Raw genomic sequence first — 17,903 nt, forward strand, 5'->3', positions numbered from 1 at the left:
TCTTATTTGATGAGTGAAGGATCTGTTCAACTGTCAGACTGTGAACAACATCAGTCTGATGAACCCCTGTCCCATGCTGCTGGCTTTTCCATTCACACTAAGGTTGTCTCCGCTCTGTTGTGGATCTGTTAATACCTCCAGAGGTGGAACGTAACCTTCCCCCATTCTGCCTATGTGACTTTCATCAGAGGGCAAGGGGAAATATTCCTGCCTTGAAAAGGTTATGTGAATGGGGCTTAATAATTCAAAATAACAATAACAAATAAGTCCGCTCAGTGGAGGCCCCACCTCACAACTTACAGGACTTAAAGGATCTGTTGCTAACATCTTGGTGCCAGATACCACAGCACAACTTCAGGGGTCCATGCCTTGACAGTTCAAAGCTGTTTTGGTGGCAAAAGGGGGGCAGAGGCAACATTAGATCGGTGATCTCAATGTTGTAGCTGATCATCTTATATAGATATCAGGACTGTCACATTTTTCAAAGATCAAGATCATAATATATTTGTTTGAATGCATTTGATCCTCACTACAAGTGTGAGTCAATGGCCAAAATATATTAAATCTAAGGCAATTACAATTATAGTGTTGAGCTTTTGATATTTCTTGACTTACTCCTACATTCCTACTGCACAATGCAATACTGAAGGCTTTTTTATTTCAGCTGACTATCTGTCAGGTTGAGGGTAAATGGATTTCTATATTATCCTGATTCATCTGCACAGGATTGTTTAGTTCCTGTGACAAATCAAAGCTCTGGTCAAATGACTGAGCATTGTTTTGTCTCCGTTTCCTACCAGATGGAGTGTCCACTAGCCTGGAAAGCCATCCTCTCCAGCTGGATATACCAAGCAGCTCCGGGAGCCTGCACACCCTTGGTGCTGTAAAAACTGAACTGAAGAAAGGGGCAAGAGATTCAGAGAGTCTTGCAGGGGGAGCAGGGAGCCACGGTGCATGTCTGACCCTGAATGACCATGACCACATCAGACAGTTCATTCAAGAGTTCACCTTTAGAGGCCTGCTGCCACACATAGAGAAGAACATCAGACAGCTCAACGACCAGGTAAAAACTCTAATTTTTTAACCTTGACATACTTTAAGATACAGGATTTATTCATATATATTGTTTTCGACAGGTGTGTATTCAAATAAAGTTTATATTTCCCATATGCTACTCACAAAAGCAGAGATTATATAAAACCTTTTATGAAGGCCGGCGGCAGGAACTGAAAGAGAGGAACTATTTTATATGATTTTCCTAAATTATAATCGCTTATTTGATTTTAGCTCACTGTGTGAGTCTCAACTGCTGTTCATTTACAGTCACGGCTGACTATAATGTTTGTGGTGGACTATTGAAATCATACTTCCTCACAATTGTGTGTCTAGTCAGTTTGTCAACATACAGTGCCTATAAAATCTATTCACCCCTTAACTGTTTTCCCCTTTTATTGTTTTTATAAATGGAGCCATGGTTAATATACAAAACAAAAAAATTACAAGAAGGAGTCTTTAGTCAATGTGAAAACAGATTTGTACAAAGTAATTTAAATTCATGAAAAATATATAATGTAAAATAAGTGAATCAGTATTCACCCCTTTTTAAAGGGACCTGTGTGTGTGTGTGTGTGTGTGTGTGTGTGTGTGTGTGTGTGTGTGTGTGTGTGTGTGTGTGTGTGTTGTTCCCTTTGGAAGTGCATGAAGCCTGTGTATCACCATCGCTGGAGGGGAAGTCTCCAAAATGTTTCCTTATTAGAATAACAAACCTTTTCCCCTAATCCTACTGACCAATCTATGTATATTTTATTTGTGAGTAGAATATTGCTACATACGACTTATCTCACCAATTTTAATGTCCAATTTTTAATGTCCAATTACCAGGATGGAGAGTAAACCAGAGTCAGATGCTATGAAGGGGATGAAAGCCAGACTGAAATTGTTCAAAGAGGTTGTAGCAAGACAGATTGGTGTTTAGTTGAACTGCAACAGTTCTTTTGAGTATTTTGGAGATAAATGGCAAGTTTGAGATGGAACAAAAGTTGTTCCGCGAAATTCTCCGTTTTGAAACCAAAATAAGTGACCTTCGTGAATTGCGTAGATCCGATGAGAAAATATTTTTGGGGGGAGGGGGTATAGACGGGACATGGAGGTATACCAGAGAATGAACTGTGAACATGTGAGCGCCTGAGGGGAGCCTTGGATTCGATAAAAACAACTTTTTTAAAATCTCTTCAACTTATTTTCAATTTCCATCTAGCAGATGTGTTCAGTAAGATCAGTAAGCATGTTGCATTCTTTGTCAGAAAGACAACGAATTTGAACAAGGTTCTTAGTGGGGGGTTTTGATTTGAAAGTAGCGACCATTAGTAGCTTGTAGCTACAACAACAAGCTAACACAACCAAACAGCTCCAGAGACCGAGGAGACGCTGCATCTCCTGGATCTCAGCAGCTGTCCGGTTGTTCATCTTAATGTCTGCGGATGAAGTTATGGACTGACTGCTGTGATCAGCTGTTTCTTGGTTTTAAAACTCCTCGGCTGTGGGTCGCACAACAGTGCAGGTCATTGACACCTCGGCCCACCTCACACAGTGGCCGGCACATTGACGCCTCGGATTTAGATAACGTTAGCAATGAAGGTGGAAAAAGTGTACCCCTCGAGGCGGCAAACCCCCAAATACAAAAAATCCGCGGACCTAGCTGCAGAAAGGACACCCAAATTGTCGGATTGCTGCCCAGCATAAAAACAGCTATTAACTATGCAAACAAGGGCAGCATGCAGTGCAGGCACACTGTCAAACAGAAGTGCACAGGAGGAAGCTGCAGATCATAGCATCAACGCACTGTAGCCAGCACCTTTCTTCCAAGCAGAGAGACAGCTACTTCTTCAAAACCCATATTCATCTTGTCAAAACACACTCTTTAAGGGCTTGCTTTTCTCATTCTGCAGCAGATTGAGCTATTGAAGTTGTGCTGTTGCGCATTTCATGAGAGAAGTTATCAGTCACATTTCTGATATAGCATAATGTGACCATGGATAGATAGATACTTTATTATAAATTCATACTGTCTTTCTGCTTGATTTTTCTCTCAAAATGCATCAGATTGATGCTTTTAAATATGAAATATTCAAAATTTTCTTCCAGGGAGCATGAACCCCCCCCAAGAGGGGTCATATCATTCTCACTTTTTTCACCTCTGACCCGTTTTCATTTCCTAAATTGATTCGGTTTTGATTTATAAGGTTCAGAGTCGATTAATAACAATTCGATTCAATTCAGCCTGTTCTTAAATAATGAAAATGGCTCATCTGTGTTACAAAATACAAATGTACTTTTTACATTTTTTTTTCTTCAGGTTTTATGTGCAAACTTGGAAAATGGACAGTTTAAACTTGAACTGTAGCAAAACTCTCAAGTCTCAAATGTGCAATTTTGATATTAGAAAGGAATTGCAAGTGTACGTGTACTTGAAATACAACACCCCATCACTGCAAAGTGCATTAAGGCATTGTTTCCTAAAGAGCAAAAATAATACCAATGTTAACCAAACTAAAAGTAAACTTCAAGTCAAGTCCTGTTATTGTGACTTTGCTCTCACCTGGTAATTGTGAGATTATTGTTAAGGAAAAGGAGCTCATTGACATGATCTTGGGTTAGGCAGCTCCTTTTTGCAGTGACAATATCACCCGCGGGTGAAAACACCCTCTCTTATGCAATACTGGTCCCTGGCAAGCCAACAGTGGATAGTCTCTTTCATTTGACCTCCACCAGGTCAGAGGATTTTCATTCAGCCCAGCAGGTTTTTCCGTCCTGTATCTTCTGATTTGATCTTCAGCCCTCTTTGCTGGAGTTTTGGGCTCTGTACAGATATTTCACTTCACTGATGTCACTGATGCTCGGTAGATGGTACCTGTGATGTTATGGAAGCTTTTAATTACCTGCTGTAGAGCCTTTCTGTCTTGGGTCGTGATGCACCATGCCACTTTATGGCGCTTTCTATCGCTCCTCTGTAAAAGTTTACCAGAATCTGCCTCTCTGTCCACAGCTTGTCTCCAGGAAAGGTCTGAGTCGATCTCTGTTCACTGCAACCAAGAAGTGGTTTGGTGGAGGGAAAGTTCCAGAGAAGAGCATCAGTGAACCAAAGAGCACGTGTGGCCTTTTGTAAGCTTCCCAGCACCCTTCCCTCATCACACTTCATATGAGACTTAAGCCCTTTTCACACAGAGATTCCAAATCATCACTGCAAAGAAGGCTCGCCTTACCCTGCCTTTGTTTGTTCACACTGAACCAAGTAGCACCAACTTAAAGCTGCTCCAGTGTGTCATTTCACGGCACATACATTTTATGTATTTTGCCATTCATCTGCGAGAGCTGCCTGCCTCTGTCTTTTTCTCAGGCAGAATTGTGACAAAGACGTGGTAGGTCCTTATGTAAGATGCTGAAGACCCTCCCTGCTGTCACATAACTGTTGTTTGGTCCTGCAACTTTGCTTTGTGGGTTGAGGTGTGGGACATTTTTCCATTCACACTGAGGTCTTGCCTCCACTGTGACTCTGTTACTACCTCTGGTTGCGGATCAGGGTGGAATGAAACTGTCCCTCCATTCTGCCTCAGTAATTTCCACACAGATGGAGATGCAGAATATTCCCGCCTTGAAAAGTAAAAAAGAAAAGTGTGAATGAAAAAATATTTCCTCAGTCTCAGTTGCCTTACTGAAGCTTCTGTGGGATGTGTCTGACAAGAAAGTCCTATGCATGGAGGCCCCACCTCGCAACTTACAGGACTTCAAGGAGCTGCTGCTCACGTCTTGGTGCCAGATATAAAAGCACAGGCGAGGTGGAGTGTCGGTGCATGACTCCTACCTTGAAAGGGCAGTGTGAATGGGGCTATAGAAAGGGCTCCCATGCGCTTATACATTAACACAAAGCTATACCATGAACACTAAACATTGCTGATTTGACCTTTCACATCTGTGACGTCAGGTATCCCCCAGAAGCCCCTGAGCTGCAGATCAGGAAGATGGCTGACCTGTGCTTCCTGGTACAGCACTACGAGTTGGCCTACAGCTGTTACCACACTGCAAAGAAAGACTTCCTGTCAGACCAGGCCATGCTATATGCTGCAGGGGCACTAGTAAGTGCACGTACACACACACACACGCACACGCGCGCGCACACACACACACACACACACACACACACATATACACAATTGCCTTAATCTTAAAGCTGTTTTAAGGGAGCCTGTTCTCAAGCAGGCCTCTCAAACAGGTCAGTCGGTAGAGACTTCAGAATCAGAATCAGAAATGCTTTTATGTCCCGCAGATGGGGAAATTTGTTTGTTGCAGCAGTGTCAGAATGTTACAAAAACAGAGCAATAGCAAAATAGACAGTAGGCTTGGTTTGGGGACCGGAGGGTGGCAGGTTCAAGTCCAGCTACAGACCACAGTATGGAAGTGGACTGGTAGCTGCCCAGAGGAAATGAAAATTGGAAAAGAGATCCCAGTAGTGTCTCATTCATTTCTCCTAGACAACTATGAGATCTATGTGACACCAAAGTGAGTCTGTGGCTGATTTCACCTGTTTCTCAATTGTGTCTCCTGAGAAACAGGTGCAGAAAATCTCAGCTTGGGCTCCCTGTAAGTTTCAAAGGAGATCTCATCAAGCTCTCAATGAAATTTCAGAATGTCTCCCCAGTGCTGGAAAGGAGCAAGCTTTAAGTGGTAAAGTCTCAAGTCTCACCTATTGCTCCTGAGGAATTTTAGGAGAAACAAATGAGAAATGTTTGAGACCAAAAAAGACTACAACGAGACTGAAATGAGAACTCTCACTGAGCTCCTTTACGGCTCCATAGCCATAAAGGAGCAAGCTTTGAGCGGTAAAATTTTCCTCTGGGTGATGAGGTGCAACACAATATGGAAGTGGGCTTGTAGCTGAGGAGGATTCACTTCCTGTGCTGCTGCTGAGGTGCCCTTGAGCAATGTGTGCTCCTGGGCACTGTGCTCCCCGGCGCTGACATGGCAGCCCATTGCTCCTAGCTTTCAGTGCGTGTATGTGTATACTTACAATGTGCAGCTAGTGATGGGTTAAATGCAGAGGACAAATTTAGGGTATGTTTGCATGTCGCATGTAAAAATATGTGACAAAATAAAGATTCTTCTTCTTCTTAAATCTTTCTTTAGGATGAGTGATGTAATTAAAGCTATTTTGCTCATATAACTGGGTGAGTAAACCCCATATTTCATAGTGAAATGCTGAAAATATGTAGCTGTAGTGTAACAGTTGACAATATAGAAGAGTCATAACGGTGAACTGTCTCCCTTATTTCAGTTTCACAGTAATACCCAACAGTGGATAAAATAAGCAACATAACTGCTGCTGCTTATACCAGCAACAGCAAAACCACTGAATGGATTGGATTTAGCAAATCTCTATAAAAGCAAGGAATCTGTGTGTGTGTGTGCGCCTCACATATCTACCGATCAGGATCAAGATTGATCTGAGAGTTTCAACATGGCAGCTGTGTGGTTTAAGGGTGTGCAACGTCGCATTTGTTTTGACTACAATGATACCATTAATAAATTATTTCATAAATGCTTTACGAATTCCGCGAGCATTGTCAACCATAGCCACCATAGTTACGTGCGCACCAGAGCCAATCACTGCAGAGCTCACTTCCACAACATAACGAGCAGATTTATACCTGCAGCAGCGCGAGCTGGACCGGGATTTTGCCAGCGGTTCGGTCCCGTTCTGTGCATCTAAACTGACTGTTGTGGATTAATGAGACTAAATGAGTCCGGACCAAGTCTGTTCTGGTCTGAGGAGATCTGGATAAGCGAGGACAACAAAGCATCTGTGGATGTTCGTGTGTAGCTAGCTTCTAGCCCACCCCCACATAGCCCCACCTCCTGACTCGACGGATGCAGGAAGAAACGGTAAAAACAGGCTTTTGTCGCAAAAGTGTCCGCAAGCAGGAAGTGTTTGCAAGCATTTTGGTGGAAAAAGGCACCACACCAGAAAAAGGCACCACACCAGCCAGTCACAAAATGATATGGCAAAACACGTAATTTGTTTGCTGAGGAATAGAGGAAGTTGTGGGAGGGATGTTAGCGGGTGAGTGACAGCAGCAGTGACAGTGAGAGAAACAGCGAGAGAGATAGAGACCTGAGCCTGAGGTATTGCCTGCATTTAAATGTAAATGTTACATATAACTTTGTAAATGTCAAAAATGTATGCACATATTTACCAAACAACAATTTAAGTAATAAAAATGATTTTATTTCTCTCAGTCCCCTAACCCTCCCTTTTCTTGATCACCCCATCTGTTTGTCCATTTATCCTGTCATCTTCTGCAGGAAATGGCTGCAGTGTCAGCTTTTCTGCAGGCTGGAGTTCCGAGACCATATCCAGCGCACTACATGGATACCGCTATACAGACATACAGAGATGTCTGCAAGTATGACCTTATTACTACTTTTTACACATTAAATTGTGAAAAAAATAAATTAATTTAAAAAAAAAAAAAAAAAAAAAATATATATATATATATATATATATATATATATATATATATATATATATATATATATATATATATATATATATATATATACATACATATACACATACATACATACATACATACATACACACACACACACACACACACACACACACACACACACACACACACACACACAATCCAATGTAGTTTTGTTATCCTTTCAGAAGGTTCTGATCCCTGGTTTTTATCCAGCATATTTACATTTTCTCTCCTGTTTGAATCTCTTCCCTCTGCCTGCTACAGGAACATGGTGCTGGCTGAGCGCTGCGTGTTACTCAGTGCTGAGATACTCAAGAGCCAGGGCAAATACTCTGATGCTGCAACACTCCTTATTAAGATGACCAGCGAGGTGAGAAAACCTGCAACACGACTGAACTAAATGGTTATTCTGTTTTTTACATCCAAACCAGCTCAGTCTGCTGCAGCGCTGAGTTTTTGTTACCTTACCTTTTACCCTGATTACAAACATGACCAGTCTGACACAGAGCATGCGCCAGGCAGCTGATTTAAGTTGGGTCACACACTGTCCCCACAAAACAGGGTATATGACATTGGAAGAAGGGAAACGTGACAGGAAAGAGAAAAGTAAGATTGCAAATGACAAAAGATGAAAACAGAGGTATAGAAAGAAAGGGATGAAATGAAGAGGTGAAGAAGGAACAGATGAAGTAAACTCTGAAAGGGTCCCAAATGCATAAGGCTCAGATTGCTTTCTCATATTTTCAACTGACGGTAGTTGTAGTTACAGTTTGTTTCACTCAGTTAAGACACTAGAAATTCTTAAAATTGCATTTTAAAAGACAATGTCTGCAGTGTGGAAATAACTTGAATTAGAAAGCGAAAGTAGTACAATGGTGACATGTAACATCTGTAATACGGCCGTTTCGCACGGGGGGTGGCAAATGAGCAGTATTTAATACTACACATTTGATACAGTAAATGAAAAACAAACACTCAAAGAATACAACAAGTTCACTCAAGCAATATAGGCAAAGACACCGAAGCAACAAACACTCATGGATACTTTCAAAAGTTAAGAGAAATATCCTCGAGACAGCAACATGGCCAAAAATATTACAGAGAGGGTAATTAGATTAATTGCTCAGGATAACCAGCTCATCTCCGTGGTAGAGGATCAGGGTTTTCTTTGTCACCTGGAGTTTCTGAATCCCCAGTATGCTGGTATGCACACACGTTTCGTCGGCTTCATACAGCTGATCATGTAAAATAGGCAGTCGAGGAGATGCTTAACGTGTGTGAAATAGACAAGCACATCATTTTACATGACAACATAAGGAATATGTAAAAAGCAGTGGATGATATGGAGGTACCAAGCATGTGCTGCGTCTCACACACTTCAGCTGGCTGAACACGAGGGTCTGCTGTCACAGTGCAGCGTCACAGACTCACCTGCTAACACAAAGAAGGTGGAGGCCAATGTTGGAATAGCATATACAGAATAAGAAAGAGCCTGAAAGTATATACTTTGTTTTAGCAAAATCAAAAAAACTATTAAGGAATGCAGGTACTTTTTTCTTAATGCAGCTGTATTATGCTTGAAAATATTAGTTAAGGCTGAGTATCAGATCAGGACTCGGTATCGGCAGATACTAAATATTAAAGGACTCGGATTGGATCGGTGTAAAAAAAACAAAAAAAAACAAAAAGAACCTGATCGGGACATCCCTAGTTTGGAAGATCATAATTCTTTTAATAACGTTTTGTCAGGAGAGTCCACAGATGCTGTGTGCAAAGTTTCGTGGCAATCAGTGAAATAGCCTGGGAGGAGTTCGAAAAAGTAGGTTTGTGACGTTTCGTGAATTTGTGGGAAAAAAACGGAAATCGGCGTGGGCTATATCACGAGATTCAGCACACTTCAATTTTGAACGTGCAGCAAAGTATATGTGAGTTATAAGCCACATTAAAAGTAATGTAGAATTGATGGTCACTATCATGCACTGCAAGAGTGAAAACGGGTTTTGTGGTAACTTTGAATACTCTTGTTATCACCAGAGACTGGATGCCTGAAAAACTCCATAAACTATTTTATTTATTTATTTATTTATTTAGCATTTTTATGTAGTTGGATTCATTCACAGTTAAAACGTTTTGACAAGTAGAATTATCAAGTAAATTGTGGTGTATTGATTCTGCTTTGACCTTTTATTTTTATTTTTTTGTCCAGGACTCTGATCTGCGCAGTGCTCTGCTGCTGGAACAGGCTGCCCACTGCTTTATTAATATGCGAAACCCTATGGTGCGCAAGTTTGCCTTCCATATGATCCTGGCTGGTCATCGCTTCAGCAAAGCAGGACAGGTGAGACCTTTAAACATCCCTGACCTATGTAGTTAAACCTACTGGTGTCCTCAAGCTTTTAACACGTTTTTTACCTGTGAACAGGCTAATGTGCCTGTCTGTGACAAAGTGGATGAGAACACAACATTTGCACATATTTACACCTTAAAATTTTCATAACCATGCAGAAATAGCTTTCAATCGTGGAGATGTTGTTGAAACGATAGAATTTGTAAATGTGTTTGAAGACAGTATGCCTGTCACAGAGGTAAATTGCAGAAGCAAGGCAGAAGAAGGCAAAGAAAGGTGAGTGCCCAAACTAATTGGAAAGGTTTTGGAAGCTAAAATTAAGCAATTAAAGCAGATGGTGAGTGCTAAATTCAAGAAGTTGGCAACAAAAAGAAATCAAATAGAGTCACTCATGGTAGCTTATGATAATTTAGATACTATTCTGAAGATGTACTTCATTGATGTAACTCCATTATTGAACTTCTTGGAGAGTTTAGGAAACTTTAGTCTGTATCTTAGTCTTTTAGGAAAGACTAAGATACAGACTGGACCAGTATCCAATAGTGACATGTATGCTCATAACAATCGCAGTCCAGATGCTGATCTCTTACAAATGATACAGAAGCAGAATGAAATGCTCATTAAAGAACACCGACCTTCGACTCTATCCCCAAAGGAGATTCCTGTTTTTAAAGACTACCTTTTGAAATACGTGACTTTCATTCGCACGTTTGAGCACAGTATTGAAGACAGAACAACTAATGATCATGACAGACTGTTCTTTTTAGATCAGTACACCCAAGGTGCCAGAGGTGGGAGTAAGTCACATACGTGCAAGTCTCAAGTCTTAACCTTCAAGTCTCAAGCAAGTCCCAAGTTACTGTGATGAAAATCAAGCAAGTCAAGTCATTGTTATTACTCAAGCGAGTCAAGTCATTGTTATTACTCAAGCGAGTCAAGTCATTGCTTTTACTCAAGCAAGTCAAGTCAAGTCATTGCTGTTACTCAAGCAAGTCAAGTCGAGTCATGGCTAAGGTCAAACAAGTCACAAGAAGTTTGTATGAATGTATTCTTCATATCCGTAGACACAGTAAACAAAAGAGGGTGGTTAGTTAATAATATGATGTAATTACATAGCTGATCAATTTTAGATTTTTTTTTTCAAACCCATGAACACAAGAATAAGATTAGATTAATATCAGCCCTGGAACTGCAGCATACTGCACATCCTGACAGCTGAGAATATTACTCTCAGGTATTGTTCCCCCTCCCCCTCTATAAAAGGAGGCTGAAAATCACAGGACATGTCTGTTCTGTCCTGAAATGTGTGTTTCTCTTCTATAAAACACATTCCACATCTCGGAGGCGAGGTCTTTTCACGAACCAAGACATTTCTGTACTGCAGCATTAAGAGAAGATTGAAGTCTGCAAAGCAAATGGATTCTGTTCTGGGTGTGTTACAAAGGTCATTTAAGTAAAGACAAATCTGCAAACTCTGCTCTTTAAAGCACCCAACCATGTTGCACATAGAAAGAGATAAAACAGAAGAAATTAGGAGAGACATTACATGTACAGCAACATAAGTGAACAGGCCGCTCGTTTCTTTGGAGGAACCCATTCATAACGGGGCCAGTGACAACCAAACATTAGCCCTTTTTCAAGTCAAACTGCAGAGCTGCAACCAAAGTGTCCAAACATACGCCTTTTTGGATGCAGGAGGGACTGCCACCTTCTACACAACAGCTCTCCAAAGAAAACTGAATGCTAAAGGAAGAAAAACAAGAATCTTACTGAAGACCTTTGGAGAAGAAAAAATAGTGACTGTAGAGAAAATGTCTGGCCTTGAGGTGTCAAACCTCACAGGAGATGACTTTATTGCACTGCTAGCAGTGTACACCCAAGATGAGATATGTTAAAACTAGGCTGGGATGGGTGGTTTGGTTGGACTTTTGAATGACTGCAGTGGCACTGAAGGTCTGGTAAATTAGATGGTCTTGTGAAACAGAGCTACAATCATGCTTTCCCTGAGAAAGTGTTTGAAGAAAAGGTTGACATATCCATCGGAGACAAACAATTCATGCATGGCTGAATCCGCCACAATAAAAGATGGACATTACCAACTGAAACTCCCATTCAAAAAGGCTGACATGTCTGTGCCAAACAATCGTGGGCTAGTAGAACAGTGAGCCTAAGTTTCTCAAAGACGTTAGCTTCACCAGGAGTGCAGAGACTCCTTGAAGATGTCATCCGCTAGGGGCATGCTGAAATGATGCCTCCAGATCAGCTGATACAAGCAGAAAATGGAGAATCTGAAGAAAACATATGAAGCCCTTAGAGCACAGAATCAAAACAAGATCAACCAAGCCATGCAAAAGAAAGTTGTGAACTGATGATTAGGATGACTAAAATAATTCTGCTTTCTGTCATAAAACATTAGATGATCAGAGTCTTCACACTGTCACGTGTGAGGCGGAAGCAATTGTCAATAGCCGTCCGATGACCACTGTATCAGATAATCCCAATAACTTGGAACTGCCAACCCCAAACCACCTGCTGTTATTAAAGGTGCAGCCAATACTCCCTGCTCCCATGTGGAATATTCAAGGAAGAGGACATATATGTCAGATGGCAATGGCGCCAAGTACAGAACATTTGTCAGACTTGTTCTGGTCCAGATAGGTTAAAGAATATCTGCTCATGGAGGAGTGTCAGAAGTGGAACAACAACAGAAGAAACTTTGTGCAAGGGGACATTTTCTTGGTAGCAGATGCCAGTTCTCCACAGTGCTCATGGGTAACTGCTGGAGTTAATGACATCTACCCTGATCAAAGAGGAATGGCGAGGAGTGTGAAGCTGCAGATGCAGATCAACTTCATTGAGAGACCGATAAGCAAGATCTGTCTTCTGCAGCGATTCAGTGACGGTTATGTGGATATAGATGAGGCATGTTGCAAATCTGTCCCTAGGGCGTCCCTTTGGCTCAAATAGTGGACTGAAAGCCTTGACACTTACTGTCCCAGGTTTGTTTGTGTTGATATTTTGTCGCGTGGTATTTTTGTTAGAGAACATCAAGCTTTTTTTCTTTTTCCTTTTTTTTTCTGTTATTCATTGGTTGCCTCATGTACCTCACAACCTCTTTCTTTTGATCTCCTGTCTCTCTCCCTCTCAACTGTCGTTTCATGTAGCGGAGGCATGCACTGCGCTGTTACTGCCAGGCCATGCAGGTTTATAAGGAGAGGGGCTGGTCTTTGGCAGAGGACCATATCAACTTCACAATCGGCCGTCAATCCTTCACTCTTCGCCAACCAGAGAAAGCTGTAATAGCCTTCAGACAGATTCTGACCAATGACAGCAGACAGACGGCCACGCAACAAAGCGCCTTCCTCAGAGAGTATCTCTATGTTTACAAGGTAACAACAGTTTGTGACCATTTCTGTATCAAATGTAGCTGAATTTACAGGGCAGATAATGGGAGGCCATTCGGTGAGTATCCTGCAAAATCTGTGAAGCTGAGTTGTATAGTGTGCAGAAAAGAAGATGCATAACAAGGGTTTCATTATTGGTACACATACTGCCCTCCAAAAATGCCTCAATTCATCTTGTAACAACAGAACAACCCAAATCACACTGCCTATGAGTTCATCTCAGGGAAGGAAGGAAGGTTGGCCAAGTCAGTCTATTCACTTCCATTGAGATTGCATTTCACTCGCTGAAGATGAGACTGAAGGTAGAAGGAAAACAGATTCTAATCTGTCGTTTCATAGTGTCTTTGAATTTCATAATTTTGGAGGGTTATTTTTCTTTATGATATAAGAACGACATTAAAATAATGTGAAATAATTTTGCTCATTAAGGGGAATATGATGTTAAGAAATATTTTCACATGAAACTAAGAATCACTTTGATAAAAGAAGGATTTGAATAGTCTGCCTCATAGCACCAGCAAATGCGTCACTTTGGGGAACATAAGAAATGAGAGGATAACTGGTTGTGATGTACACAAAAAAGTTGACATTTAGGTCTTATTCAGGCCTTTAAACATATGCAGAAGCCACTTCCAATAGGAGCATTGACATGTCCTGGATAATGTCATCCCAGGTGAGACAAAAAAAGTGAAACAATAAAATAGCAAAAGATGAGATAACATAAAGGTTTACATGCTGAGAGCATACAAAAAATAGACACCCATATGATACCCCTAAAGGCTTTGATAAAAAGACAGTTTTGAACGTGGACCCAAGCCGGATTTATTAACATTATTATTATTATTATTATTATTATTATTATTATTATTATTATTATTATTATTATTATTATTACTACATGTATTTATGTTTTTTAAAGGTCCCATATTATGAAAAACAAGTTTTCTCTGGTCTCTACATATATAAGCTGGTCCTCCCTGAGCCTGCCAACTAGTTTTTGAATCCCCAGTATGCCCTACCATCTGATCTCACACTTCAGCTGGCTGTGCATGAGGGTCTGCTGTCACAGTGCAGCATCACAGACTCACCTGCTAACACAAGGAAGGTGGAGGCCAATGTTGGAATAGCATATGTAGAATAAGAAAGAGCCAGATGAAAGTATATACTTTGTTTCAACAAAATAAAAAGAAACCTATTGACAACAACTACTTTTTTTTCTTAATGCAGCTGCATTATCCAGGAAAATATTAATTAAGGCTGAGTATCGGATCGGGACTCGGTATCGGCAGATAATGAATATTAAAGAACTTGGATTGGGACTGGGATTGAAAAAAAAAAAACCCTGATCGGGACATCCCTAATAATCAGTGTTATTCACTTCAACTGTCAGTGGTCAAAATGTTATGCCTGATTGGTGTATCTATACATATTATTATATATCTTCCTTTAAAAGTCCAGACTTGGTCGACCTCTAGTTGGTAGAGTGTGCATCCCATGCACAGAGACCCTTTCCCTCTGCTGCAGCAGCCCAGGGTTTGAGTCACCCTGTGGCCCTTCGCTGCATGTCATCTCCCCTCTCATCCTGTTTACTGTCACCTCTCTGATCTATCCTGCCACAAAGGACAAAAAAATACTTCAAATGAAAAGAAAAATTAAAAAAAAAAGAAAAATAGGTGCTGAGGCAGAAAAAATGTAGGTGACATGCAAATAACCAAGCTTTGTGTTTTTCAGAGTGCAATAGAGGGAAATGAAGTGAGTCTTCCCCAGCTGCCACTGCCCTGCATACACTGCTCAGCCACAAGGGTCTACTTTGGACACGAACGCCGCCTTGCAGAAGGTAAAACCTGATTAGTAATTTGTGATCTCTTCGAAAACCTTTGACCATTTGCTTTGGGCTCTTCCTCAGGGATTTTCATGCATAACATACACAAACACAGCACTTGCGTGTATTCAGTATAGATGCAGCAGGGATGTGCGCTGTGTCGAGAATGTCGAGAATCCTATCACATCCTTTTTCAACACTTTATTGCTTTAAGAAGCCCCAACTTTGACACTTTTTCACAGAAGTTCATTCACATGTTCAATCACATTAGATCAATGGATTCTCCTCAATAGAAAAATAAGGAAGGATGCAATCATACTCTGTCATTGTACACTACAATCATATGTAATGTGAAAGCACCCTTAATGGCGTCCTAACAGATTTCTAGTATGTACGACAGCTGACTGTTTCTGATGCCAATGCAATACTGATTTCAGGGGTCAACAATTCTGCTATTCAAGATATTAGTGCATTGCCCATAGGAAGCATGTATTCCTATAGAAAAGTGGGAGGTTAAGTAGCTTTTTCATGGATGGCTTAATGAGGTTGTGTTTGAAGGTGGGACTACTTTTGATTTTACCATTATATTTCACCTTAAAAACTATTTACGTTGCCTTGTTTGGTGTCATTATTTTCAGCACAACCTCACATGTGTGACTGTACAGTTATTTTTCATTTTGACATACTATATTAACACTGGACCTAAAATCACAAAATAACATCAAATCAGAGTAGGAAAAAGTTAGATTTTTTACTGTGAAAACCACAAATATGTCTAATGAACCAATTGCATTAGTTATAATGCAAATATAAATTGTTGTTTGTTAAATATGTGCACATTTGAAATTTACAAAGTTATATGTAACTATTTAAATGCAGGCAATGCCTCAGGCTCAGGGCTCCTCAGCTCATTCCTACCTGTTCCACATTCAGCAGTCTCCTCCTTGTTTTGACTCACAACACAAAAAAACGACTACACTATACACTCCAAACACGTCCAAACACGTGATATGTCACAAATCTCTCAACTCTCAAAACTCGCCATCTCTGTCGCTGTCTGTATCACCGCCAGTGTCCCTCACACAACTTCCTGTTCCTCAGCAACCAAACTTGCTGCTTGCAGACACTTTAGTGACAAAAGCCTGTTTTTACCGTTTTTTCCTGCACCAGACACAAAGCAACCATGACGGCAATGTTCGTGAAAAAGCGTGGCGGACATTATTTACCCTCAGTCCGGTTTTGAACGTGCTGTTGAATCCGGTCCGTCGACTCGGGAGGTGGGCCATGTGGGGGTGGGCTAGCAGCTAGCTATACACAAACATCGACAGATTCCGATTCCTCTTTGTTGTCCTCACATATGCGGATCTCCTCAGACCGGAACAGACTCGGTCCGGACTCATTTAGTTTCATTCATCCACAACAGTCAGTTAAGATGCACAGAACAGAACGGGAATGAACCGCAGGCAAAATCCGAGTCCAGCTCACGCCGCTGCAGGTATAAATCTGCTTGTTTCTTAGGGCCTGTCATGGGCTTGAGCTCTGCAGTGATTGGCTCTGGTGTGCACGTGGCTACGGTGGCTACGGTTGACAATGTTAGCGGAATTCGTAAAGCATTTATGAAATGATTTGTTAACACTATCATTTTAGTCCAAACAAATACGACGTTGCACACCCTTGAACCAAGCAGCAGCCATGTTGAAACTCTCAGGTCAGTCTGATCCTGATCTGCAGAGATATTTGAGGCACACACACACACACACACAGACAGACAGATTCCTTGCTTTTAGAGAGAGATTGAGGTGATATGGCTGACTGAAATGCATGACAGCTGCACTTAGATGAGCTATCACATCCAGAGCTGCCAAATTCAGTTTAGTCCACAAAAACCAGTGGAAATGAAAGCCTGCTTAATGAATGACCTATTCTACCTATTTCACCAAATCTTTACCAAACATCGTACATTGTGTTTGGATGACCACAAACTGTGTGCATGTTTGATTTGTAAAAATCAATCATCCATCAATCATTATATCGAACAATAAATCACCTGTTTTTCATCCCAATTATATGTGTGCAGGGGAAAAGCAGGCAGCCACTCATGTGTCCCTGGACCAGGAGTATGACCAGGATTTGGCAGCCATGTGGTGCCACTTAGAGGAGCAGCTTGTGGCTGCTGCCAACCGGGGGACTGTCCCAGTAAACTTCCAGCCCACCCAGTGCTGCCTGAACAGCCAGACAGACAACCAACGCAACCCAGTGGCTGTGGTGGAGGGTAAGAGGTCCTTAGCTGACAGTGGGAGTGTACTGTTCAAAATGATACCTAGACTATTACTTAGTTCTAGTCTACATCGAAGTACAGCCCTCTTTCTGCCTCTGTCTCTGCAGAGCCAATCATAGTGGAGTTGACATTTAGAAACCCTCTGAAGGTTTCTCTGGCACTTTCCAACCTCTCACTTCTCTGGCGGTTCACTGCTGATGATGCGCCTCCATCAAAGGAGAAAACAACTGAAGATTTAGCCATCACCAATGAGGAGATCCTGGCTCTAGGGGTGGGGGCATATATCCTCAGAGAAACTGTTATTTTTTTTTCAGTTTGTAGATAGTTTGATTAAAAACCAAATCAGTGATTTTCTCTTTAATATGTTTACTCTCACAGATGACACAGAAAGATGACATTGTCACCACTGAAGTCATCCAGGAGTTTCAAATGGGTCCAGAGGAGACCAAAATGGTAAGGTAATCACGAGACATGCTGAAGGTTGACTGTGGACTGTTGATCATTAAAG

At 41.2% G+C, this 17,903-nt stretch overlaps 1 protein-coding gene across 2 annotated transcripts in view; it reads left to right on the forward strand.

Moving 5' to 3' along the window:
• The window catches only part of trappc8 (trafficking protein particle complex 8), a 54,371-nt gene that overhangs the window by 11,577 nt on the left and 24,891 nt on the right, over window positions 1–17,903 (forward strand). For both annotated transcript variants that reach the window (XM_037116032.1, XM_037116031.1), the window contains exons 7-17: window positions 801–1,063; window positions 4,046–4,161; window positions 4,982–5,132; window positions 7,357–7,457; window positions 7,809–7,914; window positions 9,751–9,882; window positions 13,056–13,280; window positions 15,027–15,132; window positions 17,195–17,389; window positions 17,503–17,666; window positions 17,774–17,848. In XM_037116032.1, coding sequence (XP_036971927.1) covers window positions 801–1,063; window positions 4,046–4,161; window positions 4,982–5,132; window positions 7,357–7,457; window positions 7,809–7,914; window positions 9,751–9,882; window positions 13,056–13,280; window positions 15,027–15,132; window positions 17,195–17,389; window positions 17,503–17,666; window positions 17,774–17,848 — 1,634 coding nt within the window. The remainder of the gene's footprint in view (window positions 1–800; window positions 1,064–4,045; window positions 4,162–4,981; window positions 5,133–7,356; window positions 7,458–7,808; window positions 7,915–9,750; window positions 9,883–13,055; window positions 13,281–15,026; window positions 15,133–17,194; window positions 17,390–17,502; window positions 17,667–17,773; window positions 17,849–17,903) is intronic.

The sequence above is a fragment of the Acanthopagrus latus genome, chromosome 11 (assembly GCF_904848185.1).
Source record: "Acanthopagrus latus isolate v.2019 chromosome 11, fAcaLat1.1, whole genome shotgun sequence".
NCBI classification, from domain to species: Eukaryota; Metazoa; Chordata; class Actinopteri; order Spariformes; family Sparidae; genus Acanthopagrus; species Acanthopagrus latus.